Consider the following 25,303-nt stretch of genomic DNA (forward strand, 5'->3'; position numbering starts at 1 on the left):
GCCATAACGTAATGAGTTAAAAATAACGTTAAAGCGAGCGCATGCGAAGCGAGTTCGTGGCTGTTTTATACCAAATTCCAAATCATGCTTATGGCTTATTACGAACATTTGTAATTAACAAAATATGAAATTATATAAATGTTAGGTGAAATTAATATTGTACATTAACTATATGGATAACAAATTTTATTATTTATCCATACACGTGTAAAAATAAGATCGATGATATACATATTAAAGAGCAAATGTTACATACAAAGGATATATGGGTAAGGAATGATTACTATGTATAAATACTAATTCAAATACTTTCTAAGGCCGTGATCAAACCAGGTTCGATCTGTTGTGCTATGTAAACCGCCAAAGTGTATAAACAGCGGTGCATCTACGGTTACATAATAATAAAAGCCTCGAATTCGAAGTATATAATACAGATAAATAAGATATATTATATCAAATAAGTTAAACAAGATGCAATGAAGTGAGTTTGCATTCATATATCTTCTCTTTCTAATTGGTACCCTTAAGTACATCTATTTCATTAAATTCTTTTTTTTACAGATGGCAACTTTCTCCATTCAGTGAAATTGTATTGTTCGTTTTAGGTACGTACTTAAATTACAGCCCTGTAACTGACTAGTACTTTATGATTTTTTGGCCAAACGTACACGAATTTGCGACGCTCAAGATCTTACGTTCTATGTATCTCTGAAACGTGGAATTAAATTATAAACTATTTAATATAATGGTCTATTTAAACTCTAATAAGTATGATCGTTACCTCATGTTTTCACTCTAGATCCCACTTTGATAAATCCGTTTCGAGATTTACCATTCCTTACTTGACTGCTATTTTTCGTTTTACGATGTTCGAAGAGGACGTCATCAGAATCTGTATCCGATTCGGATAGTACCATTTTATGTGTGGAAACTGGAATTTAAATTATTAATTTAAGTCGTGTAACATTATCGTATATCTACGTGTAAGAAGAAGTGTTATACATGAGCTACTCTCGTCTTCTGGTTCTGGTTGTAAAAGAGAATAACGTGGTGGTTTTTTCTTAGATCGAAGAGATCGACGTTTGCCTGAGCAAATTCTTTGGCATAAGCAGACAAGTCCCCAAACAAGACCAACCCAACACACGACTAGGGACAATAGTGCTATTATCACGTATAGAATACTCCAATCTAAAACAAATTTTTTATATGATTCTATCTTCAAAAATTTTAAAAAAGTACTTTTTGTTTGAAGTATTTATTTCAACGTACCGCAATTAGAGTCACCATTACCAAAATACTTCTGTATCAAATTTTGCATCCAGAATGCCTCGCACATGCATAATCTTGTTTCTTGGTCGCACACTCCATGACCTGCATAAGAATAAGTTTAAGATAAAGTGATTCTGTGTATTCTATGATTAAAAAATACTTACCTGAACAATTATTTTGGCACACAGCTGTATCAATATTCGCTACGGACAACTGAAGAAGCCCAGAATCCTGTCTCAATTTTTCTTTCAGCCGTTTAACTACTTCTGGTCCTAGCATGGTCATTTTGCCACCTTTCTTCTCAACATAAAATACCAAGACTGCTCTGCCCGTGTGGGGCTCCGCTCTTAAATTTCGAACGATAATCGATGCTTCGTCTCGCAATAACATTTGCAGTTTTACTACCAATGAATTTTTCTGTGATACTGTTAACATGTTTGCTCCGATATTTAATGTTAATTCAACCAAATGTAAGAGCTGTGGATCTATAAAAAACAGGTGTTTATTTGCAGGAAGTTTTTCCACTTTTTAAGTCACTTACCAGGTTTCACTATTACGGATACAGTGTCCTCGCTACTGAGACCTTGATCATCTATTACTTTTAACCTAAAAACATATCTACCTGGCACAATATCTGTCACCTACAATAAAAAGATTGTCATGTAAGATACTCATAATACAGGGTGATCCTTTCGCTAGGAGACTCAAAGCATGCAATGTTTTTGTGGTGACACTGTCTTTGAGTCTTCTAGTGACAGGATCATCCTGTGTATTAAATGAATGTTTTATTTGCACATAGCGATACGATTACCATTAAAACTGGGGATTTGTCTGTATTTTGAACTATAGTTCCTATTGCGAGGCTAGACGGATCCCTTGACCATACCCATTCACTAATTCTTAAATCATCAGTCGATTGAGATCCATTAATAATTAGTGCACTGATTGGTTCAATAACAACTTGATCTCCACCCGCATTCGCTTTAGGAGGAGCGTTCTTATCTGAAGAATATAAGTAATGTCACTGATTATCTTAAATAGCGTTCAAAATTTTAAATAATTGAAATAAACTTTGATATGTACTTTGTGTAACTTTTACTTTAACGGTATCAGAGTCTTTATTTCCATTGTCGTCGATCACAGTTAACTTAAATTCGTAATCACCCTTTGTCAATTTTGTAACGTTAGTAACCGATTCATTAACTGCGGAAAATTCGGCGTTATTGGGTCCACTATAAAAAAGATTTATTATTGCAGGTGAAACGTGCAGAATAAATTTATACATACCTTACTTGTTCCCAATGGAAAGAAACAATTTTGATGTCGTCCTTACTTTTCCGACCATCAAGTACAGTTTTTGTTTCTGGTAATGCTATAGTGATATCTTCACCAGCATCAGCTGCACACGATCAAATAAAATAGAGTTTATAATTGCATCAACTGAATATTAAAAATGTGTGACCTGTAATCATAATTACCTTTTGGTGGCTTATTCGTCGGTGGTTTCACAAACACGTGAACTTCAGCTGTAGAAGATTGTTCAGAATTGTCTGTTACTTTTAGTACGAAGGTATACATTCCTTCCTCCAAGTTAGATAATTGTAAATATGGCGTCCTTGTATTTTGCATATCCACCGCCTTGTTTTGATCAGAAGGACTTTTCGTCCATTCCCAACTCGCTATTCCGTGATCGTCTGTACTTAAATTACCATTAAGTGTCAATGTATTCTGTGGCAAATATATAATAATATCTTGTCCTGCATTCGCACTGGGTGGATAATCAGTGACTTTTAAAACTGTTATATTTGCACTCGTGGAGTTTGTAATATGATCAGAATCTTCAACAGTTAGTCTAAGGAGAAATAAGTCCATTGAATTCATGCTTAATCGTTAAATAATATAGTCTAGTTTGTATCTAGTATTTTTATAACACAGTACTCACTTAAAAGTATAATTGCCAGGAATAAGATTATCTAATTGCAACGTGGGTGTATCAACTAGATTAGGTTGATAGCCAATAGGACCTTGCTGCAATTCCCAGTGATATGAAATGACGCGATCGTCATCTTTGCTTGATGAGCCATCTAACACAGCTCCTGTATTTGGTAGTTTCACGACTTGCGAGGCAGGTGAAATAATAGCAATTGGTGCTTGATTGATTCTTTTAGCTGCAAGAAATCGTGATAAATGATGAATATTCTTCTGAATAATATTTTTATTATAATTAATTATAGACAAACAAACTCAACTTACGCGGCAAGACACTGACATTTGCGTAAGCTTCGCCATAAGCATTTGGACTGTTTACTGTCACTTTGAATGTATATAAACCTTCAGAAAGATTACTTAATTTAACAGTCATACGATTTTGATCAGTCATTATACCAGTATGACCTTCTGGCTGACTTAAAAGACTCCAGGCATAATTATAATGTTCATTCTCCTGCTCTGCTGGCACAGTATAAGCAGATAATGTTACTTCATTTTCTGGCAAGCGTACTTCCTTAGATACTGCAGATACTAATAGTCGTTTCATTGGTGGTTTCATTGATGTGCTAGGATCTTTCATACTCTGTACTTTCACTTGTGGTGTTACTGGAAGCACTGTTTCTTCCACCAAAGTACAAATTCCTGTTGTCATAAATAAGAATTACACAAAAGTAATATTAAGTGATAACTTTAACATAATTTTCAGAAAAAAAAATAATAATACCTGCAAGATTACGTTTGTATCCAATAGAGCACTGACAAATACCAACATCAGATTGGTCTTCACTTTTAACACATATTTCATTTTCTAAACAATTTGTCTGAGTAATACAGCTTATTCCATTTGATCCACCAAAAAGAACATGATCTCTTTCTGTACCATCCATAAGCAGAGGACTAAAAATATCAAATTCAAAAATGGTTAATTACAAATATCTTTACACAAAGCTTTGCAGAAAACTTAAAACTTACCCAGTATCATCATTTGTTTGATCCAATAATTCACTCCACATTTCATCATCTTCCACTGGCTTAACTAACACCATGCTTGGTGGACTTTCATTTATTAAATCCATTCTATACAAAGGTATACATAATTTGGAACTATCACACTGTACATGATAACAAGTACTATTGTGCATCAGTGCCACATTGCAGGTAGACTTAGTACAACATGCAGCAACACAGTGTTTCATATTGTTCAAAGCAGGTTGACTAGTATATATTCCACTAGAAAGATTACCACGAGGTGTATAACTCGTGAAAACCTTGGGATATAATCCAGGACATACAATTTGCCATTTTGTGTCCCAGTCAGAGTGATCCCCAATGCAACTTCCAAAAAGCAATAGGTACAATCCCAAGTAAAAGATCTCTGCCATCTTATCTAAAAAGCAAATTAAACAGTCTTCGTAAAAAACGTTATTATGTAATTGTGTTTAAATAGACATTCCTTTAAAAGCTTTTACCTTATCGTTCGCACACTCTAAGATAGTAAAAAGCGTTCAATTTATCGCAGAGAAATTTTCAGGTTATTTTACGAAACATCTGTCACCTTATGGATTGTTCTACTATCAAACGCCAACCGCAAACTGTCGAGGGATTGTTCCGCTAGTATTAACTTCGAGTTGTGTGCAGACGTATACGGCACGGGCTTATCATATATTAGCAGCATGTTATTATCAACACCAACAGCTAATCAACTATAAGGGTATTTATCATATTTCCTCTTACGCCGGAATAATGAAAGGTCGTAGGTAGATAAAGTTTAATGGCTCGCTGTCAATATTAAAACTATATCGCTGTTAATTAACAACTCGTGCTTATCAAACTTAGGAAAATAAGCGAATTATTGCAAAAATTTGCACACTACTGTCGTTTGACAACTTGCACGCCTGTATCACTTGCGCTCGACGCAAACACTTGCAGATGTCGACACCGGCAAAAATAATTGAAATAATTAATTAACCGTGGCGTTTACAAAGTTGTTAAACCGTGAAGAATTTCCACTGTGTTACTTTTATTACATCACATTATCTTCTACAGTGTTCAATTTGTAAACGATACGGCCATTATTCGATATTGATTATGTAAATTAAGCAGCTTGTGGATCGTCGGCTTATCGCATTGTAATAGGATGCAAAAGTGTATGTATAATTAAAATGGTTTTTATATTCTACTTGTTTCTCAGTACCAAATTACCAATTCTATAAGAAATATCTTGTATTTTTACATCGACTTAAATATTATACAAAATTGATTCACAATTACATTTTGATAATTCATGTTGCAAAACCGAAGTTCATTCAAAATAGTAAATATTCTAATACTCTTCAGTACAGATTTATTTATTTATTTATTTCATACGGTAGGAATCCATAAAGGATTCTACCAAAGCTATAGCGTGGTATCAATCCAGTAGATCTACAGAAAAAAAGAACGAAACAAGTTTCCTCTGAAGCACTTTCAAATCTCCCACCTCGATGCGCAGTGTTTACCACGCAGATTAGTCGGTCCCGCCGCAGGTGAGGTATTTAAGAAGTTCTTTACTGCCGTGTATTCAAACGCCGGAAAAGAGGTATGAGCGAGTTCGTCGTGGGTGGCCCGCGAGTGAACGCAACCTGTGTGTGGTCCGAGCGTTCGTATGCTGGATGCGGCTGTCGCGAGCGCAGAAGATGCAAGACGCTTTGTTCGAGCGAACCGGAGGGCTTTCTCCGTGGCGAAGCCTAATTGGTGTCTGGTCTTGAGTAAAGCGCGCCGAGGTACTATTTTTATTCTCCGAAACGAGTTCGTTGTTTATCTCTGTGCTGTGCACGTGACGTTTTGTTTTTAAATGAGGCCGATAATGTGCCGGGAAAGCGCAAACTAGTTGCGGCGCCGTATAATGATTCACCGTAAAGTAACACGACGCTCTTCCTCTACACATTTCGTACGCGAGCCAGTGTTAATTCCTTCCATTTTCAGATGATGCTCCTGCTGATTTTTTGTTTCCTAATCTTCCACCGAGCGTCGTCGGAATTGACGCACGGTTTCGCTGGCAACTCCAATGGGGAAAATGAGACATGGAAAAGCCTGGAGTTGAGTCCCAGGCAAAGGATCAAGGACTCTAGTTACCTGCTGGATAGGTATCCTATTAGAGAATTGCCATCCGATCCTTTGAATTGTCGTAGGCCAGCAAAATGTGTGGAAATGCAGAGGAGTACTTGTATGGGTACAAGATTACCATATACTACTACTACGTTAGATCTCATACCTGAAAATATGAACCAGGATGATGTAGAGGTATATTGAAGAATTTTAATGCAAATTCATAGCTTGTACAGTTAGAAGTGCACTTGGGATTTTCTGAGTTGGGGAGGAAATCTGGGGATGGCTGTAAAAATAAGAAGTTCCTTTTGTGCCCATATACCTGGCTCCTCAGGTATAAGGGGATTCTATTTAAAGTCACCTCAGGTACTTCCTGCCCTAACTGTACTATTGCCAAGCAATTCTGTGCTAGTAGTAATCTTACACAATATTTTTGCAGACTTAAGTTTTAAGTTATGTTATATCAAAGAAATATCTCTGTGTTATTTTATATTTCAGGAAAAACTACACGTATTACAAGCATTAAGACATATACCAAAGTGTTGGGCAGTTGTACAACCCCTCTTGTGCTCAATATTTATGCCAAAATGTATCAACAACACAGTGGATTTACCGTCTCAAGAAATGTGCAAGATGGTTTCAGGACCTTGCAGAATTGTATTTAACCACACAATATGGCCCAGCTTTATTAAATGTGAAAATACAGAATTGTTTCCTAAGTTGTGTAAAAATGATATCAGAGAATTGAAGTATAATATTTCGAGCAAATGCTTGAAACCTTTGGTCCCAACTGACAATGCCCTTGCAATTTTTGAAGGTGTAGAAGGTTGTGGAACTCAATGCAATGATCCCCTCTTCACGGAAGAGGAACATAAACAAATTCATTCTTTCATTGCTTGGGCTGCAGGAATCTGTGGTTCATTCAATTTGTTTACAGTTGTAAGTATTACGTAAATGAAATATAGTATGTTGTAAGTCATTTAATCTATACATTGGTTTTCATTTCAGGTAACATTTTTAATCGATTGGAGAAGTGCAAATAAGTATCCAGCTTTAGTTATATTCTACATAAACTGTTGTTTCATGATATCTTGTATTGGCTGGCTTGTTCAGTTCACAGCAGGAAGCAGAGAAGTGATTGTATGTCGTAAAGATGGGACATTAAGAATGAGTGAACCAAGGTAGCAAACATTTTATTTCTATAGCCAATGTTGTGTAATTTATTGTATTTGTCCAAAATTAAGTTCGATGTTAACATAATTCGTGCACTAATGCATTTTCAGCGGAGAGAACTTATCGTGCGTTGTAGTGTTTGTCCTCGTATATTATTCTCTTATGGCAGCTATGGTGTGGTTTGTCATCCTCACATATGCTTGGCATATGAGTTTTCAAGCATTAGGCAAAATACAAGACAGGATTGACAAAAAACGTGCTTATTTTCATTTAATCGCTTGGTGTTTACCACTCGTTCTTACTGTCACTATTATGGCATTAGGGGAAATAGATGGAAACAGCGTGACTGGTATATGTTTTGTGGGTTACAATAATCACATAGTGAGAGCTCTGTTTCTGCTTGGTCCTGTGTTAATTATGGTACTGGTTGGAGGATACTTTTTATCCAGAGGTATGTACACTCCTGTCTTAATACATTTTATGTATCACTCTTTGTAACTAAAATAACAAAATATGTTTCTTTTTACGCTTCCCTAAAGAACATAGTCTGTAACAATCGTTTCAGACTTGCAACAGTAAGTGTTGAAATTTCACTTTTTATTTCATTTTGATATATTTAACATTGTGATTATTACTTTCAGGATTGATTACGTTAATTCGGTTAAAAATAAGTAGCCAAGAAATTATATCAGAAAGAGCAAGTTCTAAGATACGGGAAACTATCGTGCGTATGGGTCTATTCTCAATTTTCACTTTTGCTGCGGTTATTGTAACATTTTACTGCCACATTTACGAGTTCCAGCATTCTTGGGAATGGCATCAAAGTTTTAGGAACTACATGATGTAAGATATGAAAACTTAAAAAGATTATAATATAGAATTGATTACCATATTTTTAATATTTTTTTTCTTCGTAGATGTGCTATAACGACAAGATATTTAGATATCTCTGAATGCAAAATGGAAGTTCGACCGAGTGCTGCCAAAATGCAGTTGCACCTACTTTCACCATTTTTTGCTGGTATCTTAATGTCTTCATGGGTTTGGACTGGCTCGACTGTCGATACTTGGACCAGATTTCTCAGGCGGTACGTTTCTATATATTATATTTTCTTGACATTAATCTATATCTCATAAGTATTGAATACTTTGCAGAACCTTCAATTGCGAGACAGAAGAGCCAATCAAACTAAAGAAGCATAAAGTCATTGCTCAAGCATTCGCCAAACGGAAGACCTTTAACAACGCTGGTCGATTATCCATCAGTTTCCACAACACTCACGAAGATCCAGTCGGTTTAAACTTCGACTTAAACTCTGTAGCCTCTCAAGACTTCAGTTCTACGTGGGCTGCTGCTTTACCAAAATTAGTCACGCGGAGAGGTGCGCTAGTCGGAGCAACAGGCTCTGTGTCCAGTAATAGAAGAAACTCCGTGGACTCTGAGATCAGTTTCAGCGTTCGCCGAGTGTCTGTAGAATCTAGAAGAAACTCCCTCGATTCTCAAATATCTGTCCAAATAGCTGAATTAAAGACTACGCGAAAAGTCGCCAGCAGCTCGCGCGGTCGCCGTGGGAAGCGTCAGCGAGACTTTCGAAAATCAAGATCAGTTAAAGTGGGCCCCTTATTCAGAAAAAATAATCCAGCATCACAAGAAAGTCAATTAGGTGCGCAAATATTATCAGCGTTAACCATAGGTGGTAATTCGAAAGCTCCAGTACCTATTCAAATGCCTAACATGAAAAGAAGATCGGCGAATGCTGGTCTCGATGAACGAACTTTGAACCCTAAACTATTCGACGGTAAGAACACTGGAATACTTTTGCCATTCCTGTTTCCTGGACACAGTGGCAGCGATGACGTTTCGAGCAGCGAGGAGAAACAACATCAAGAAGTAACAGGGAAGGACGTGGATGTCGAAGGTGGCAACGTCGAGAAAGACGATCAAGACAGTGAGAGTGAAGATAGTCAACCAGAAGAGGAGACGAAAATGTTGGACCCTGAGGAACAGCCTGAGCGCAGCAAGAGCAAAACCAGCAACAAAAGTTGCAAGAGCTATAGTCACGACAGTGACAGAAGAAGTAGAGACGGCCGCAGGAGCAAATATTTCTTGCAAGATGAGACTATTTTGAAACACTTGCTTCAAGAGTCGAACGACATCAAGTTGAAGAACGAAGCAGAGATAAAGGAAGCGTACAGAAAAGTCGGAATAGGGAATCTAGCTTCTAGTATCACGTCCTGCTGTCCTGAATTAACAAGACTCATGCAACCTGACCCTCCCACTGGAAATGCGCGAGAAATAGCGACGCAAACGTCGCTTCCGTTAGATATTTTAGAAATGGAGGAACTGAAGCAGAGTATAGATGAAATCATCAACAGCCGACAATGTAACTCAAAGGGAACACAGATCTCGCCACAATTGAATAAGAGCAAAAACATTGCTGCATAACTCTGACTACTTTCTTGGGAATAATATCGAGAAAGTGACTGCAACAAAACGGACTGTATGAACAATTTTGTTTATTTTAGTGATAAGTACTGTGCAGCCAAACGCGTCTTTCTTTTTGTTCTCTTCACTGTAACTTCTTCCTCCTGGTATTTTTACCTGAGATTACAGTGTTCCCTGAAAAAGAAAATGAGATTGCATGATAACTCAATAGTGCCAAAATACTATGCAATTTATCATTGTACATTCACAAGTGCAATAGTGCGACTTCCATTGTAAATAACATTTTAGAATAACTTGAATTCAACAATGTTGATTACTTTCATACGTTTTATTATGGATTAAATGATATTGAAATTTCGATGGACCTATAAAAGAATTGAGATTTTGTAATATTAGTGATATAAACGTATTTTAATTCTTTTTATACAGTACAATCTGACTCTACTTTTCTGATATTGCTCTGTACATTACAGTATTTGCAATGTGTATATTTTACACTATGAAGATTATATACAAATGTTTTTTACATATACACGACTACAATTCATTTTATAACTTACAATTTACATTCCTAATATGACTACTATCGTAACTACAAATTCTATGAAAATTGGAAAGATGTCAGCAATAACTTGTTAACTGAATTAAGGAATAAAAAAATTAGTAAACAAAGCTTTAAAAATAAATTATGCAAGTAATTCATGCAGAAAAAATGTATTTTCAAAAAGAAGAATATGTAAAAGCATAAAATGTGATTTATACAAGTTACTGAAATATGTATGTTTATACGTACATATGTGTCATTTTTTTTACAAAATTAGATATCACACACATTACAATTTTAAAACTTATTTTCCATAAATGTAAATTGCAAATTCCTATCAAGTAACATTAATTTTAAAAATATTGAATTATCGCATATTATGTTAAAATTTTCATGAAAATTTATTTTCAAATTCCCTAGCGACTATATAATTATAAAGAATAATTCTTGTAAAAAATTCTATTTCAATTTATTTCATATTCATTAGGACTATTATAGGATAGCCATACTTTTCTAAATTCACAAGGACCTATGAAAAGTGAATAACAAATTTTTATTTAATTCCGTCTAAAGATAACAAAGAATATTAACAAATTCAGCGTTATTCGTTGACTAAATATTCCATCCTTGTATTTTATACAAAAAGAAAGTCAAACATGATATCGCGAAAAATTCACTTCGCGTACTTGAATATGGGATTACCCATTAAAAGTTTGTCTTCTCCGCTCTCGACAGTTTCACGTTTCACCTTCGACGAACAGGAAACATATACGATCTCTTATTGGCCTCTAAACGCCCATATGGTCCTCTTGCTTCGAGCCTCTCACGCTTTCAAATCTGCCTCGTTACTCTCGGTTACGTATTTTTTTCCTACACTCGATACAAATACATATCCCGATTTTAGTTTCCACGGAAAAGCATATAGCGTAGCAGTGAGTCTGATCATACGTTCTTAAAATACGGAACACACATGTAATCACAACTCCTGTCCCTAATTACGTGCACCACGTGTCCGTTCCTTTAGGTTTATTTTATTTATTGCCATGACTCAATCGCCAAACGGTACACAAACAGCAACCATTTCATCGTGTGTACGTATATGTGTGTTTTGTCAGTGTTTTTATTTACAAGAGCATGGATAATCAGGCACTACAGTGTAAATAGTATAATAGTTACAATTAGTCCTCCCTCAGAAGCCACGCGCGTAACGTATCGTCTATATTTACATGCTCCAGGCTCCAGCAATTTTAATACCTCATGATCGAAGTTATTGCAGTAACCGCACTTTCCTCGAGCAATATCCACTTAGAACACGCTCTCTTATTGCATGCACGTTAACTCTAGATTCCAAAACGATTTGCAGTCCGGCTAACGCGTGCATGCTATAATATAGGAAGTAACTGGGAGAGGAGTAGACAATGTGTCGGCATGTTTTTGGTTTTATTCACCGCCACCTTAGGGGAGGAGGTAGAATACGGTATCGAAGTCAGCGTCTAATCACCAGACGAAGCTACTTGCTCTTGACATGAGACTTTTGATGTTTAATGTATTCGTTACCCCAGACCAAGTTGTCCAACGTCTCCCCGACATAGTAGAGGATCACACTGATTGAGAGCAGCGTCAAAAAGAACAGGAGTCGTAAAGGCAACGTTAACACTTCCATCACAGGGTACACCCAGGCGCCGCTCTTCAAGTAGATTATGTGTATCCTGCAATGTGATTATTAATAAAACGTGTAATAGTAATTTAATAGCGATAATACTCGAAGTCAAGCTATTCTTCGCGTACCAAACCAAGTACATAAACATAAACATAAAGTGGCCAAAAAGTCCTTTCGATCGTTTCGGATATGTCCGCGGCACTAATATCGTTTCCATTAACGTCGAAACCATGATCATCGTGTGCATCAAGTGATTCAACCACCAGGGGAAGTAAGCGTCGAGGACTTTTGGGAATACCAATTCCCGATCCACGAACATTAGAGACCAAAATGTTATTCCGACGAACTGGAAATGTAGAGAGCAAGTTAGAAAAATTAAACAGGTATATCAAGCTTCGAATTTGTATGTTGATTCGTAGAATTTACCATAGCGACGGGGAAACTGAGAACTGCGTGCACATAATCCTTTAATTTTCGTATAAATGGTGGTTTCTTGGGACTTACGGCATTCGTGCCGAATACATCATTCAACATGCATATAAAGAAAAATACTGCTTGAATGATCTGAAACAAACGCATTGAGATTACAGCTCACTGAGCCACTTACTATAGTAAACATATGTTCATCAATTAGATAGGTTTATTAATTTATTCTATGCAGTACACAAATAATAAATCGATCAATTGATCGCAATTGTTAATTGTCGGCCATTTCTGAAAATGTCTTAAGTAAGAAATCGAAAAGAAATTGCTAATAATGATTCGTGGATTAGAAGCTAAATACATATATTCTGATCGCTAATCGCATTAAAGGCTGCAAATGAGAAGATGTGATAGCATTTGCATGTCAGATAACAGGATGACAGTCACTTGACCGTTCATAGTCGACGTGACACATGACGCATGTCATCATGAACTGCATGTCAGAGTTTGAAGATGAGATAGAGTGGCGTTCAATTGCTAGAGCTCTCCAAACCACTTCATTTTGCCAGCACAAAATAGTCATGAGTGTAAAATTGTTCTGTCTCCAAATAACCACGAAAATATCACATTTATCAATTTAGGAAAAAATGTATCTTCCTAAAACAGTTGACATGTAAATGAGTAGCACAAATACTTTCCATTCTACGTTCTCATCGACTTCGATTTCCCAAAAGATGATATTACGATCTGTCACAATTTTTCCGTTTCAATATTAATCTGATCCCCGTTTCTCTGATCACATATCCGATACAAGTACCACGTATTCTCGTATAACAGTTTTCACTATTGCATAACCTCTGCAATAGCAACTTCTGGCGCAATTACTCGTTAAAACTGTCGTGTATAGTTCAAATACAAAAAAAAATTTTGACAGGTATTACACCTATCTTGAAATAAAAAAATACTATCTCATTTAACCTTAATCTTCATTATACACTTATGAAATTTCAATTATTTTTCATTATTTTATCCCAAGGGGTCACTACTCATGTACTTGGAATCTAAATTATGTATGCAAGATGTAAACAGTCGCTGAAAAAAGAAATCGAGAATGGTCCCGTCGTCGATACTAACCGCGTCCCAAAATGTGAGAAACTTGAATTTCCCGCCGAAATCGTTGTGTATTTTTGTGGGAGAAGGAGGCACGACGACGTATACGTAATCATAGTACACCGAGAAAGCGAATTGCACGCAACTGATCACGTGGAATACGATCAGTAAGCCGTCCCGCATCTCACAGGTGTCTCTTGGTATTCTGAAATAATTTAACGAGTTTCTATGGCAAGCATCATTCCTGCATGATCGTAATTCGATGCCAAGAAATGTCCCCACGATACACTTTAGCACGCGCAGTTTCCTTCGAAGTCAAAGATGATCAATAAAGCAAAAGAAAGATTCAAATTTTTGGATCCCCCATTTCTATGGTGACAGACTTTCCCTTTCGATGCTGTAATAGTAAATTGTACTTGATAAGATAATAATTATATTCGTAATTGAATTTTTCTAGGTAACTAAAGGTTCTGTGCATTTGCATTTATATCGTAATGGCGTAAACCGAAAAAGTGTGCATACAAAGAGGTGAACATAATGTTTACAAATTACGTAACGGAATTTACTCTCGAATTACGTAAATTGTGCGCAATCGAGTTGTATTATAACAGCCGAGCAGTGGGTGCACTGAGTTTTACGTACAAGAAACTCTATCTGACCGTGTAATTCTTTAATCGCATCGTTTGCAACTTAAGTTTATATCTTTAAAATCAACGAGTCATCGTGCTTAGGCTATGTGTTAGAATGATCGGTAAAACAGTTTCAAAGATTTGTTTTCGAATGAATTTGAAATTTTAAACACTTTCGTAATATCCGCTTTTATTCAAATTTGAATCAAAATTTTCAGTAAAACAATACGCACTATTAATCCTGATTCATATATTGGTTATTATTTAAAAAGCATGAAAATAAAATAGATAATTGTGGAACGTTGAATATAAGAAATTTTGCTATTTGAGTATACAAATTCCTAGAAGTCATTCGACCTCGAAGCATCATCATAAAGTTTAAAGTTTAACTGTCACATGTATTTATGAAATAATTCCAAAAACAAACAGTGTATATACACAAACAAAGTCTAATCTTATCAATAACATTAGACCATTCATAATAGTTCATAATAACAGGTCAAAGTACAAGATCGCCATCAGCGAAATATACGTTTTACAATTAGTCCGAAGATCTCATTGCACACATGTATCTCCATAAAAAGGGGGGATCCGTTTCAATTATTCTAATTTTAGTATTATCGAAAAGAACACAATTCTGAACATGCCAGCCCAACTAAAGACCACAATTCTAAAGAATCTCGGTCATGTCAACGGGTCAAACTACTCTGGCCGTGTCTATCAGTGTGCAAGCATTTCTCATACGTTTTTTATTTGTATCAGGTTCCCTTCCTGCCCGATCAATCTTCCGCCTTCCCCAACCAAAATAATCGGCCCGTGGAAAAAAAATACACACATCGGCTTTTTCGATCACATGTACGCACGACACCCGGCAGCGATATCGACCGCGACGATGGTCTGCAACTAACTGACGGACAGGCGAAAATACGCTACGAGGAAGAGAGGAATACGCTCGCCATGTGCACGAAGCCCGCTGTGGAAGAAGTGAGACTACATCGGTCAAGATCCGAGCCAGTACGCGAGAGTGCGACGAAGATGGGACCGCGACAGACGAAGGAGAAGTCAGCCTGAACAGTACATATATAGACACAAGTTGGAAGAAAAAATCAGTGCTAATCTGACACGATCGCGTGGCTGTGCTAGCAATTGCATTCGTATCTGTACCAGCGAGGTCGCTGCACACTGATAAAAGTGTTGGTACAGTGGGTGGTAGCACAGTTCTATGCAAGTTTCATCCTTCCATGGTTCTCTTAGTAAAGCTCATGCTGCTGCCAGGGAAGTATGTAAATAAACAGAAGGCACATGTTTCAGTAGGTAGATATAGGGAAGGATAATCAGGAAAAGGGAGGTATACGAGACAGAGGTTAATTGTGACGAGAGAATAAATTCGACTGATGCTCCTGTACTGCGCGCACGAGATGCGCAATTCTCTCTTGGGACAGGAAACCAGAGTCGAGTATTATTCGATTCTTTTGGAATAAATTGTACATATCTATCTAAATTTCGGAAGTCTTTAAGAAATACGCTAGTCGATATTTTTAAGATGTTCAAATTATGTCGTAAGATCTTCAGGCATAAGATGGACATAAAATAGACGCCTTCAAGACGTCGTGTGCTATCTGGGCATGTATCTGTGACAATCATTCGAATAAATTCTTATTAGTCGAACATTTCATCCGAATTATGAAGGTTCGAATACTTTCGAGGCGATGTAGAATTTACGATATAAAGTCAAGGTGATAGTGCTGATTATTGGTATTCAGGAAACGGTTCTACGTTATTCGAATGAATTATGAGACAGCAAACACGGATATTAGGTTTTCCTAGCTTAGCAGCAAATTTGTAATGCGTTACGCCATGTCATTATACATTTACAGAAGTTTTAACTTGCACTTTCTAATTGAAGTTTAAAACTTGGGTCGTTTCGCTGGGATACGTCGCGTGCTTATCCCTGGCCACAGACAAGAGATTGAATCGTAGACTACAAAGAAACTATTGCCGCAATGAGTTACGTGATTCTTTGCTTCTCGCTATCGTGTGACGATTACACCATGAGCAGTAAAAGTCATTTCAAATTATTCACAATTACGCACGAGCTACTTTTCCCTAGGAAATATTCCCAAAACCTCCCGACTGGATATGCTACAATCACTGAAATGTGTCTTCTTATCGATTCATACTGCATGTGGAAATATTCGTCGGCTAAGCAGTTATTATAATCAGTTTCCTTAAATCGATAGTACGATGATGATGCAAATAGATTCAAGCGCTGCAGGTCGAATATTTTTTATTTTAATTTATACAACTCCTAGTCATATTTCCTAAATGTAAAACTTGTTAATTAACATAAGTGAATGATAATGTATTGTCATTTAAAAATTTATATATTTTCAATATGTCATATGCAGTACACACGGATAAGAACAAGGCGCGCTAAAATGAGAAAAATTATATTTACATACAGATAGTAAAAAACGAGTAACATTGTCATTCACCTTTCCTTATTTCGAGAAGATGGTTTTCATTGATAAGAAATTTCAATGAGCATTCGAGCTATGTTTGGATTCAGGTGATTATATTTTCAAAACAATGAGCATTATGATATCTGTTATTCAAACAAAGTGTGCTCGAAAAGAGCATCTGGAATTGCATGCGTTGTAATGGGAGTTAAACACAAGCATGGCGCCATCTGTGAACGCTTCCTTACATTGTATATCTCGAACATGATATAGCGAATCCCATTTGACACAATAAACAAACAGTTCGGTAAAATCACGATATTATACAAATCATTTTCACACTTTTAGTGCGTAAACTTTTGTCCACAATTATAATAAATGTACATACTTTCCCGTGTTCCGCTTATTGTAAATGTAAACACAAGGTCAAAGAAGTGTAACTATAATTCCCCGATAACGAGAACAGGTGCTCGAAAATGTACTTGACGCGTTTCAATATTATTGAAAAATTAAATATCTGCAATAATCTTTCTCCAAACATAACTTTAGTTACTTCGTCAAGATCTGCATAACGATTCTTAATATTTCGTATTATATACGGTTTACTGACTCGTCTTATCAACTCTAATTTATTTGAGGGACATTTTCGATTGAAATAAAATACGTGAAATAAAGTGAACTTACCACGTCCCATATTGTCAGGTATTTGAATTGTCCTGGATCGAACTCTTTGAACATGTTAACTATTATCGGTATCCTTAGCGCGAAACTTCTGTACAGCGTGAACGCGTACGTCAGGAACATCGCCGTGTGAAACAATTGGCTTATCGTATATGCCATTTTGTCGAAACGCTGCAAAATAGAAACGAATTTGTCGAATAAGTACACTGGTTTCCGATGCGGCTGCCTCTTGCCGAGCTTGCCACGGCAACTTCGATAGCCCCCCATGTTCTAACGATTTCTCGGTTTTTCGGCGATTCGGTGACGTTTTAGGTTATGTGCATTCGGCAATCGATAACACGAGTGTTTCTTCGCGTCACCGAGTGTGTACAAGATTGCTTCCTCGTTTCTAGGATGTACAGGTAGGTTTTTTCGCGATGTACGGAATACAGTATTCAGAGGCGCGAGGCGTTAAGTGAAACGATATGCGCAGCGTGATAGCGATGATAACGTTGCGAACAAATCAAAATCGGTATGTTATTTATACTTTATTTAATTAAGACGGCGATAAAGCTGCGATATTTTCATAATTATGGATATACTGTTTATGAGATCGATGAAAATGACAATACTTTTCGTAAACACATTCACGAGGAATTCTAATCGTCATATCACGAATTCGATATAAGTACGTAATTCGATGGAGAATTATCGCGCAAGTCTGAATCTGTTTCTTTTCCCTCGTCTCTTTCTATTTGCTCCTCTATGTTTCTATAAATTTTATTATGTGGATAGGTATTGAATATCGAATAGAGCATCTGTTTTCGACACTTACTCTGTGAGCAAAGAGTGAGTAAAACGACTATAATATTCAAGGAAATTCCAAGCAATGAGATACAATAAATCAACTATTTTTTGTCTTGTTTTTTATAAACCGATATAATGTCTAAGGCGTCGCAATTCAATGATGTTTTGACATAAAGATTTTCATTATACAAGTGGCATTATTAGTAACGACAGAATTAAATTTTCATTTTAATTAAATTGAAAATTCAATTCCCCTCGTTTACAATATTGCAAACGATCTTACAAAAAGTTGTAAATGAAGTAAATTACTTTCATTATATAAATGCAACGACAAAGTACTATAGTATTTAAATTTGTATTAAACAAGCTCTAATTCTATTCATCATAAACGAATACATTCCCAAGGAACAGTTACTTGAATCGACTGCAATGAATACTTATTGTCGTTACTTAACTCTTAATAATACCTTCACTGCAAACGATTTAAGAGTTACAGAAGTTAGTCGTTTATGCAATATTAGTAGGGCATATCTGTGGTTGTGAGTCATTATACCACAAGCCATATATTTTTATTTTCGTCGGAACTTTAACTCTACATTACATATTCTGGTTTTACCATATTTTCATTTTTCGAACGAATTTTTTTTACTAAAAATATAAATCCTACCAAAGCATAAATTCAAGTTATTTAAAAATATGATATGTCATTTTACTTCACATAAATATTATAATTCAGCAAATTAGCAGTTCTACAACCTTCGAAAGCAAGGATGACAAGATGACCGAGTGGGGGCTACCAAGGTAAACACGAATGACTTGAACTGACATTTTTGCGAAACAGATACTTCAGACATTAATGTGATAGATGTAACATTTACTAACGTTTATTAAAAAAGTAAATTGAAAAAAAAAAGGTTACATTATATAACAGCCAGAAAATATCTCGCTTAATCAATTGTGATTGCATAGAATCTGACAAGAATCATTTCTTTCGCCCATCGAGTTTACGCAAACCCACGCTAAAGCTCCAAAATTCCAATAATGAATTACTTGAATGACAGTCGTGTTAAAAAAAGAACGCATGGTAGAGAGAATCTCGCGGATCGAACTGTTCCAAGTTTTATTATATTTTTATAGCCAAGCTATTTTGGAAATCGCAGAACGAAATGGCTCTCACGATTTTGCTCGAAAATATTCATTGACATAGCACGTTTGATTGATGGACGGCTCATCACTACTGATTGACGGTTATCAATACGAACACGAACAATTATAGCGGCGTATATGAGACATGAACGAGCGGACATCCTCTCATGGTGAATGCACCGATGATTATATGGATATTTACGCGCACACCTGCACTTAGGGGAACTGGTTCAGTCTACCTTGTGTTTTCAAGCAGAGTTCAATGTCAACGTCGCGGGGAAATAGACCGCAGAATTTCCTCGAGTCATTTTGATATCAATTAAGAATACCCCCCACCTCACGTGACGCAAGTTTGAGTCACGCTGTTCATTGAATAAATGGAAAGTAGCTTCTATTTTCCTTGAAAACAATAATAACGAAACGTAAAAGTTGTTTTACAGGTTTTTTCAAGTGCTACCTCGAATGTTTACTCAAGCAAATATAGATTTCTTTTTTTAGGAGATCACGATATTTTTATTGTTGCGTTTTCATTTTTATTTTCAATGACTGTAGTTTTTTTGTGACCAGTAATTTTGTTTCACAGACAATTTTTTGTTAATTGGACGCGATTCTTATAAAATTTTCGTCGATTTCATCAGTTCTCTACTTTCTACATCTCAAAACACTTTGTCAACATCTTTGCTCTTATTGTTTACCCACTAACTCTATTTCCCACAAAATCTTTCCAAAGTATACTCTCATTTCCCGATGACCTGTTTAACTTCGGCTGCTCCTCTCGAACTTCGCGCAGAATCAATTCCCCACATTAACCCTGCTGTTCTCCTAGTCTGACCTAAAATACTTTCCTTTACTTATACACAAAGCAGCATGTCATATCCAAAAGAAACGAAAAATACAGCAGATTAACTTATCTGAGAATTCTTTTGTTTCTCTAACTGGAAGTCACTGAAAATTACCTAGAAAACCAAGGCAAATACTTTTTTTGCATTGTCATCAGTAATTTGCATCTACGTAAGTAATGCATCTTAAACTCTTCTGCTTCTTAAGGCTTTTTCTAATCCTTCTTGTTTTCTCACTGACAAGAACGCGCAAATTGCGAGGACTCAATCAAATATTTCTCTTTTTGTATCTAGAACCATGGAGAACAGCACAGTTAAATCGTAATAAAGCTTGTAATATAGTAACAGAAGTTCTTCACACTGTTCCACGTCAGCCTAATTGCTCATAATTCTCCACGAGAATTGAGTCTAACTCATCGAAACGAATTGAAAGAAAAAGTTCTGATAGACGTATCTCAGATTAGACGCGTACCTTGAACGATTCTGGTTGCTGATAGTGATCAAAGAGGCCTCGCCATGGACAGGTTTTATCGACGCTTGTATAGGTATTGCGGACGCGAGGCACAGTAATTGAACTTGCAGATAGCAAGCCTAGTTGATCCGCGGAGCAGAACAGCGTCGAGGAAGAGCCGGTCGTGGACTGACAACCGATCCTGCTCCACAGCTCACATCCACGCGCCATCAGCGACCGTCAGTTTATCGAAATGACGAGGTCGTCCTCTGATTCGTTGTCGCGCTTCAAAAATCTTTGGTAGGGGCTCTTCTTATCTAGGCGTCTTCGATTCTTGCCTCTTGATTGAACAACGGCCGAGGTGAGGCTATCTCGAGGAACAGGCTTGAACAAATGTTGTGTCTCTGAAATGAAGATGAGAAATAATATTTTGGAATAATAAACTTATTGTAAATAAATCTTGGTTTCCTCCTTTTTAAACGTAGGAGAAGTAGCTTTGTTTTGTATTAAGGCCAGATTTTTAAATAATTTTTTTATTTGAGTTAACGAGGTAATAAGGTAATCGTATTGTCAAAAGTTGTAATGAGATTGTGTTTTATATTGTTTAAATGAAGTAGCTTTTGTTCATTCTATGTTAAACGTCGTAATAGAATTTCTGAATTTGTGAAATTTTGGAGGACGTAAGTTTTAATGAATTGAAATATTTTGAAAACGATTGAAGGAGATTGCTGACCTCGCGCTACCTGTAAAATCTTGCGAAGTTGAAAACTTGATATTGAGGATGATGCTTCTCAGCGAATACGCTGATACAGCAATGAAATTCTAGAATTATGTATTTTTTGCTGAGCTTAGTGAATTTATATTTAATCGGTACAGTGTCTTTACTGTTATTTTACTTGACATAAAGAATGTTATTTTATTTATTTTATTTTTTCCCGGATCTGAATATTTAACAAAATGCATGATAATGTTTATTTACAAATATTTTAATTTAAAAATACCAATTAATTTATCAGATGATCCAACGACCCTTGAATTTGCTACGTCATGCAGTATAAAGTACAACAATAAAAATCTTTAATTTATCTCATGATACATGTCTGACAGATTTGGTGATCAATTTCTGTCAAACTTTATTAAGTAGCAAATGTTTTTTGACGTTGATATCAGTAAGTAATACGCGTATACTCAAGCATTATTGTAAAATATGTAAACTTTATTATGTAACAATAGAATGTAATAAAATTGCTTATTTGTTCCTTTAAATTGAATTTTTTTTTCAAATCTCTATAACCCTTAGTACTTTGTTTATTTTTTTCTATATACTTACAAGTTACAAAATTCAGAGAATTTATACATGTATTCTAAAATCCATTTCACAATGATATAGAGGGAAAAAATTGTTCATGTATTGTAAAACAGATATTTCGACATTTTTATCAGAACATGGACTTTGAAATAGTGTAACCAACTAGTGGCGATTTCTGATTCGCAAACATTAAAAAATAAGTTTAAAACACCGTATTAGTGGTACCATCTAGCGGCAGTTCTTAAGAACTAAAAGATTGAGTGCGTTTAATCCAAACGCAATCGCTAGGTGGCGTCACCAGCACCTTTTTTAAAGCTAATTTTTCAATTTTCTATAATTACACATCTTTTTCTCATGTCAGTACGAGGTCTTTCACCCCTATTGCAAGGCATTCGTGAACGCTTATGTTACTATAATTGAGAATTCGAAACTTGAAACAATTTTTAACTTTATGGATTTTAATTATACCAGTTTAGTTGAATTCCTCACCTTGTGGCTATTGCGTTTCTAGGTTCATATATTAATCAAAATGTGACTAAACTATATGTGATAATTTCCTTTCTGAATAGAACTAAAACAATTTGGCAATTTAAGCAGTAAACCAGCTGGAGCACAATTGAATTGTGTGTTCAGTCAGGTGATTGCTGCTGTTCGCGCAGTCGCAGCTGTTCTACTGCATAGGCGTAAAACGACAAGTTTACAGTTGTAAACGGAGTGTAAATTTTACAGCCGCATGTAAAACACAGAAAAAGGTGATTTCTTCAATGTAAAACGACGAAACTGGATCGAAATAGAGCTCTTTGTGATTGTCGTATAAGTAAATATAGACAGAAACAGTGACAAGGAATTGGAATCGTATTACGCCATGTTCATCGATGTGCAAAAGGCACACCAGATGTATTGCAGGATCCGTGCAAGATGTTTATGTTGAATGTTTCTTGCACCCGTCGAAGTGCATGGTCACGTGTTTATTGGAAGCCACACGACGTTCATTTCAACCTGTGAACTTCAACACAACAAGTAAATCGTTTACATTGTATGCAAAACGATATGCAGGAGTGCTACATGCATATAGCTGTTTTTTAAACAACCTTCTTTTTGGACGTTATAGTAAAACCTTGTATAACATCGTCACGTACGATCACTTATTTTTCTAGAAACGAACTGTATATTGTCAATTAAGAAACATGTATACATTCAAACCATTTGTGTTCACAAAACACAAACCTAATAGCGTAGAACGTCCAAAGGGCAGAAGTGGACACAGGATAGTCTGCGATCACAAATATTTATATTCTTACGGTGGCTTCAACCCATGTGTCTCTGATAGTGATCCAGATATGCAAAATGATCAAACATGGATCTCCAGTAAACCGCTTTTCAAAGAAGTATGGAAATTCAATCTTGCCACGCAGCAATGGAAGCGTCTGCCACAGCAGGATAATATGCCTAGAGAATTAGCATCTAATGCAGTTATATTGATGGGCAATATGCTGCTAGTTTACGGTGGGACTGGTGTACCATTTGGAGATAGCTGTAGTAATCGTTTATATTTGTGTGATCTTACCACTGGCAAAATGAATATATTTCCTGCGAAAGGAGATCTGCCTGATCCTCAATATGGGCAAGCTGTAATATGTCATGGATCATATTTGTACACTGTGGGTGGCACTACTGGATATGAATATACTTGTGATATTCATAGATTTCATTTTGGAACTTGGACTTGGGAAACTGTTTATATATGTTCTGGTAGAGATCAAAATGAACCTACAGGGCGATACAGACACGAATTGGCATTTGATGGGAAGCTTATCTATATTCTGGGGGGAGGAACAGCTACAGAGGCATTTGGTTTCTCAGTAAATACAATAAACTTTAATACACCATTTGTCTTTACATTGAAATTATAATTTATATAATTTTACTTTGTTCATTTATAGGAGATTCCTGCCTTCGATCTAGAAATGAATAGATGGGTAATATTGAATACGTATGGTGACAATGAGGATAACACAGTACCAGAACCTAGACGTTGCCATGGTTCAGTACAATATACAGACGAAAGAACAGGTGTTACATATGTAGTTATTTCTGGAGGATATAACGAAGATCATGTTTTCTCTGATGTTTGGAGGCTAGATTTGAGTCTGTTACAATGGACATGTTTAAGGAAATGTATATTACCGTGTCCTGTATATTTTCATTCAGCTGCTCTTACTCCAGAAGGAAGGATGTACATATTTGGTGGTATTATTAAGGAAAATAATAAGGTTGTTACATTTTTCTGACTGTTCTATTTGTGAAGAAGAAGCAATTTTCCAAAAATTATTTGAAAGTGTTCTGTTTCAGGTTGTACGAACAGATGCAGTTCATTCGGTATGGTTAAAGATCCCTAAATTATCAGAGATGTGTTGGCAAGCATTAATTTATTATTTTCCACGTTTAAGATATAGGTCACCAGTTCATTTACTTCGTAAGGGTGTACCTCTAAAATTCGTGCAAAGAATTGATTTTTTTGACTTTTAATTAGTAAAATTTTAGAATGTTGCCACTCCGATCCTTGTTACCAGTTATTTATTCTATGAATATTGTAATTGTTGAGCATTATTATTAATAATTTATTTACAATATTTTTGTAAAAAAAACATAGTGTGTTGACAATTAATACGACAGATTATCAATGGATCACTTTCTTCAAATTAATTTACATTTGTGCAATTGTCATTGAAAATACGTATACTACATCCATATACAGTCTTTTTACACTTTTTATAATCAATCAGAAATTTATTGTAATTCATTTTTTATGAGAATATCAACAACTTTACATTTTACATAATTTTATTTTCTTTACATATTCCTTTCATTCTAATTTTTATTTAGGTTTTGATTATTTATTTTATTTTATTTTTTAATGAAAAAGTAAGACGAACATAACGTTCACAGTAACGTGATCATAAGACAGGGCGATTTTTCGTACCAAATATACGTTGTTTCTTTTTCAAACATACTATGAACGTTCAAAATTTATCATTATAGAGTGATAATAATCACGCACTAAAGCACAGTATATAGCTATCAAGAAATCACATAGTATACTTTTATGTATATTTTTTTAAAAAAAAGTATAAACAATAGAAGAAATCTTTATAATTGATTGCGTTTTTAGAGAATTATATCACATTATATAAATTAATGTACTGTAGAACTGTTATAAATAAACTTTAGTTTTAGTTACTTCTCTATTAATTGATTTAATTGTTTGAAAAAAAATTCAAGAACACAAATTGCGAAAATTC

General features: G+C 35.6%; 4 protein-coding genes across 11 annotated transcripts; 2 read left to right on the plus strand and 2 right to left on the minus strand.

The window, feature by feature from the left end:
* Positions 1–171: 171 nt before the first annotated feature.
* On the minus strand, positions 172–5,154 carry LOC143178074 (dyslexia-associated protein KIAA0319). Its single transcript, XM_076376513.1, has 15 exons — positions 4,728–5,154; positions 4,231–4,645; positions 3,983–4,155; positions 3,523–3,900; positions 3,212–3,437; positions 2,748–3,121; positions 2,557–2,668; positions 2,353–2,501; positions 2,081–2,271; positions 1,811–1,910; positions 1,434–1,754; positions 1,270–1,371; positions 1,003–1,188; positions 782–931; positions 172–708 (listed from the first exon to the last, which is right to left on the minus strand). Exons 2-14 carry the CDS (start codon positions 4,638–4,640, stop codon positions 783–785), a joined length of 2,871 nt encoding a protein of 956 aa, XP_076232628.1. The 5' UTR covers positions 4,641–4,645; positions 4,728–5,154; the 3' UTR covers positions 172–708; position 782.
* A 746-nt stretch (positions 5,155–5,900) lies between these two features.
* On the plus strand, positions 5,901–10,475 carry Smo (smoothened, frizzled class receptor). Of its 3 annotated transcripts, none has more exons than XM_076376326.1 (8): positions 5,901–6,157; positions 6,223–6,540; positions 6,844–7,284; positions 7,354–7,526; positions 7,629–7,969; positions 8,160–8,361; positions 8,436–8,606; positions 8,674–10,475. In XM_076376326.1, the coding sequence occupies exons 1-8, from the start codon at positions 6,143–6,145 to the stop codon at positions 9,962–9,964; spliced, it is 2,952 nt and encodes a 983-aa protein (XP_076232441.1). In that variant the 5' UTR covers positions 5,901–6,142; the 3' UTR covers positions 9,965–10,475. The 3 variants fall into 3 exon arrangements, with proteins under 3 accessions (XP_076232441.1, XP_076232442.1, XP_076232443.1); XM_076376327.1 differs by having other exon boundaries at positions 5,901–6,152; XM_076376328.1 differs by having other exon boundaries at positions 5,983–6,020.
* Positions 10,016–20,922, minus strand: LOC143177971 (androgen-induced gene 1 protein). Of its 6 annotated transcripts, none has more exons than XM_076376334.1 (6): positions 20,714–20,922; positions 17,474–17,641; positions 12,595–12,732; positions 12,297–12,514; positions 12,066–12,217; positions 10,016–10,138 (listed from the first exon to the last, which is right to left on the minus strand). In XM_076376334.1, the coding sequence occupies exons 2-6, from the start codon at positions 17,627–17,629 to the stop codon at positions 10,089–10,091; spliced, it is 714 nt and encodes a 237-aa protein (XP_076232449.1). In that variant the 5' UTR covers positions 17,630–17,641; positions 20,714–20,922; the 3' UTR covers positions 10,016–10,088. The 6 variants fall into 6 exon arrangements, with proteins under 6 accessions (XP_076232449.1, XP_076232445.1, XP_076232444.1 ...); XM_076376330.1 differs by lacking the exons at positions 17,474–17,641; positions 20,714–20,922 and adding exons at positions 13,726–13,906; positions 15,166–15,308; XM_076376329.1 differs by lacking the exons at positions 17,474–17,641; positions 20,714–20,922 and adding exons at positions 13,726–13,906; positions 15,075–15,196.
* A 2,091-nt stretch (positions 20,923–23,013) lies between these two features.
* On the plus strand, positions 23,014–24,928 carry Slim (scruin like at the midline). The gene is made up of 4 exons (XM_076376121.1): positions 23,014–23,021; positions 23,159–23,863; positions 23,945–24,274; positions 24,354–24,928. Exons 2-4 carry the CDS (start codon positions 23,189–23,191, stop codon positions 24,528–24,530), a joined length of 1,182 nt encoding a protein of 393 aa, XP_076232236.1. The 5' UTR covers positions 23,014–23,021; positions 23,159–23,188; the 3' UTR covers positions 24,531–24,928.
* The last annotated feature ends 375 nt before the right edge of the window (positions 24,929–25,303 follow it).

Source organism: Calliopsis andreniformis, chromosome 4 (assembly GCF_051401765.1).
Source record: "Calliopsis andreniformis isolate RMS-2024a chromosome 4, iyCalAndr_principal, whole genome shotgun sequence".
NCBI classification, from domain to species: Eukaryota; Metazoa; Arthropoda; class Insecta; order Hymenoptera; family Andrenidae; genus Calliopsis; species Calliopsis andreniformis.

Bases quoted from the DNA above. Each gene is read 5' to 3' on its own strand.
- LOC143177971 (XM_076376330.1), bottom strand. From the start codon at position 13,884: ATGCGGGACGGCTTACTGATCGTATTCCACGTGATCAGTTGCGTGCAA. The intron at 12,515-12,594 runs GTAAATTCTACG...CTACATTTCCAG, and splicing joins TCAGTTTCCCCGTCGCTATG to TTCGTCGGAATAACATTTTG. The intron at 12,218-12,296 runs GTACGCGAAGAA...ATCACATTGCAG, and splicing joins ATGTTTATGTACTTGGTTTG to GATACACATAATCTACTTGA.
- Slim (XM_076376121.1), top strand. From the start codon at position 23,189: ATGTATACATTCAAACCATTTGTGTTCACAAAACACAAACCTAATAGC. The intron at 23,864-23,944 runs GTAAATACAATA...GTTCATTTATAG, and splicing joins CAGAGGCATTTGGTTTCTCA to GAGATTCCTGCCTTCGATCT. The intron at 24,275-24,353 runs GTTGTTACATTT...GTTCTGTTTCAG, and splicing joins TTATTAAGGAAAATAATAAG to GTTGTACGAACAGATGCAGT.
- Smo (XM_076376326.1), top strand. The intron at 6,541-6,843 runs GTATATTGAAGA...TTTATATTTCAG, and splicing joins TGAACCAGGATGATGTAGAG to GAAAAACTACACGTATTACA. The intron at 8,607-8,673 runs GTACGTTTCTAT...AATACTTTGCAG, and splicing joins TGGACCAGATTTCTCAGGCG to AACCTTCAATTGCGAGACAG.
- LOC143178074 (XM_076376513.1), bottom strand. From the start codon at position 4,640: ATGGCAGAGATCTTTTACTTGGGATTGTACCTATTGCTTTTTGGAAGT. The intron at 2,502-2,556 runs GTATGTATAAAT...TCTTTTTTATAG, and splicing joins TTCCATTGGGAACAAGTAAG to TGGACCCAATAACGCCGAAT. The intron at 1,372-1,433 runs GTAAGTATTTTT...ATTCTTATGCAG, and splicing joins GTGCCAAAATAATTGTTCAG to GTCATGGAGTGTGCGACCAA.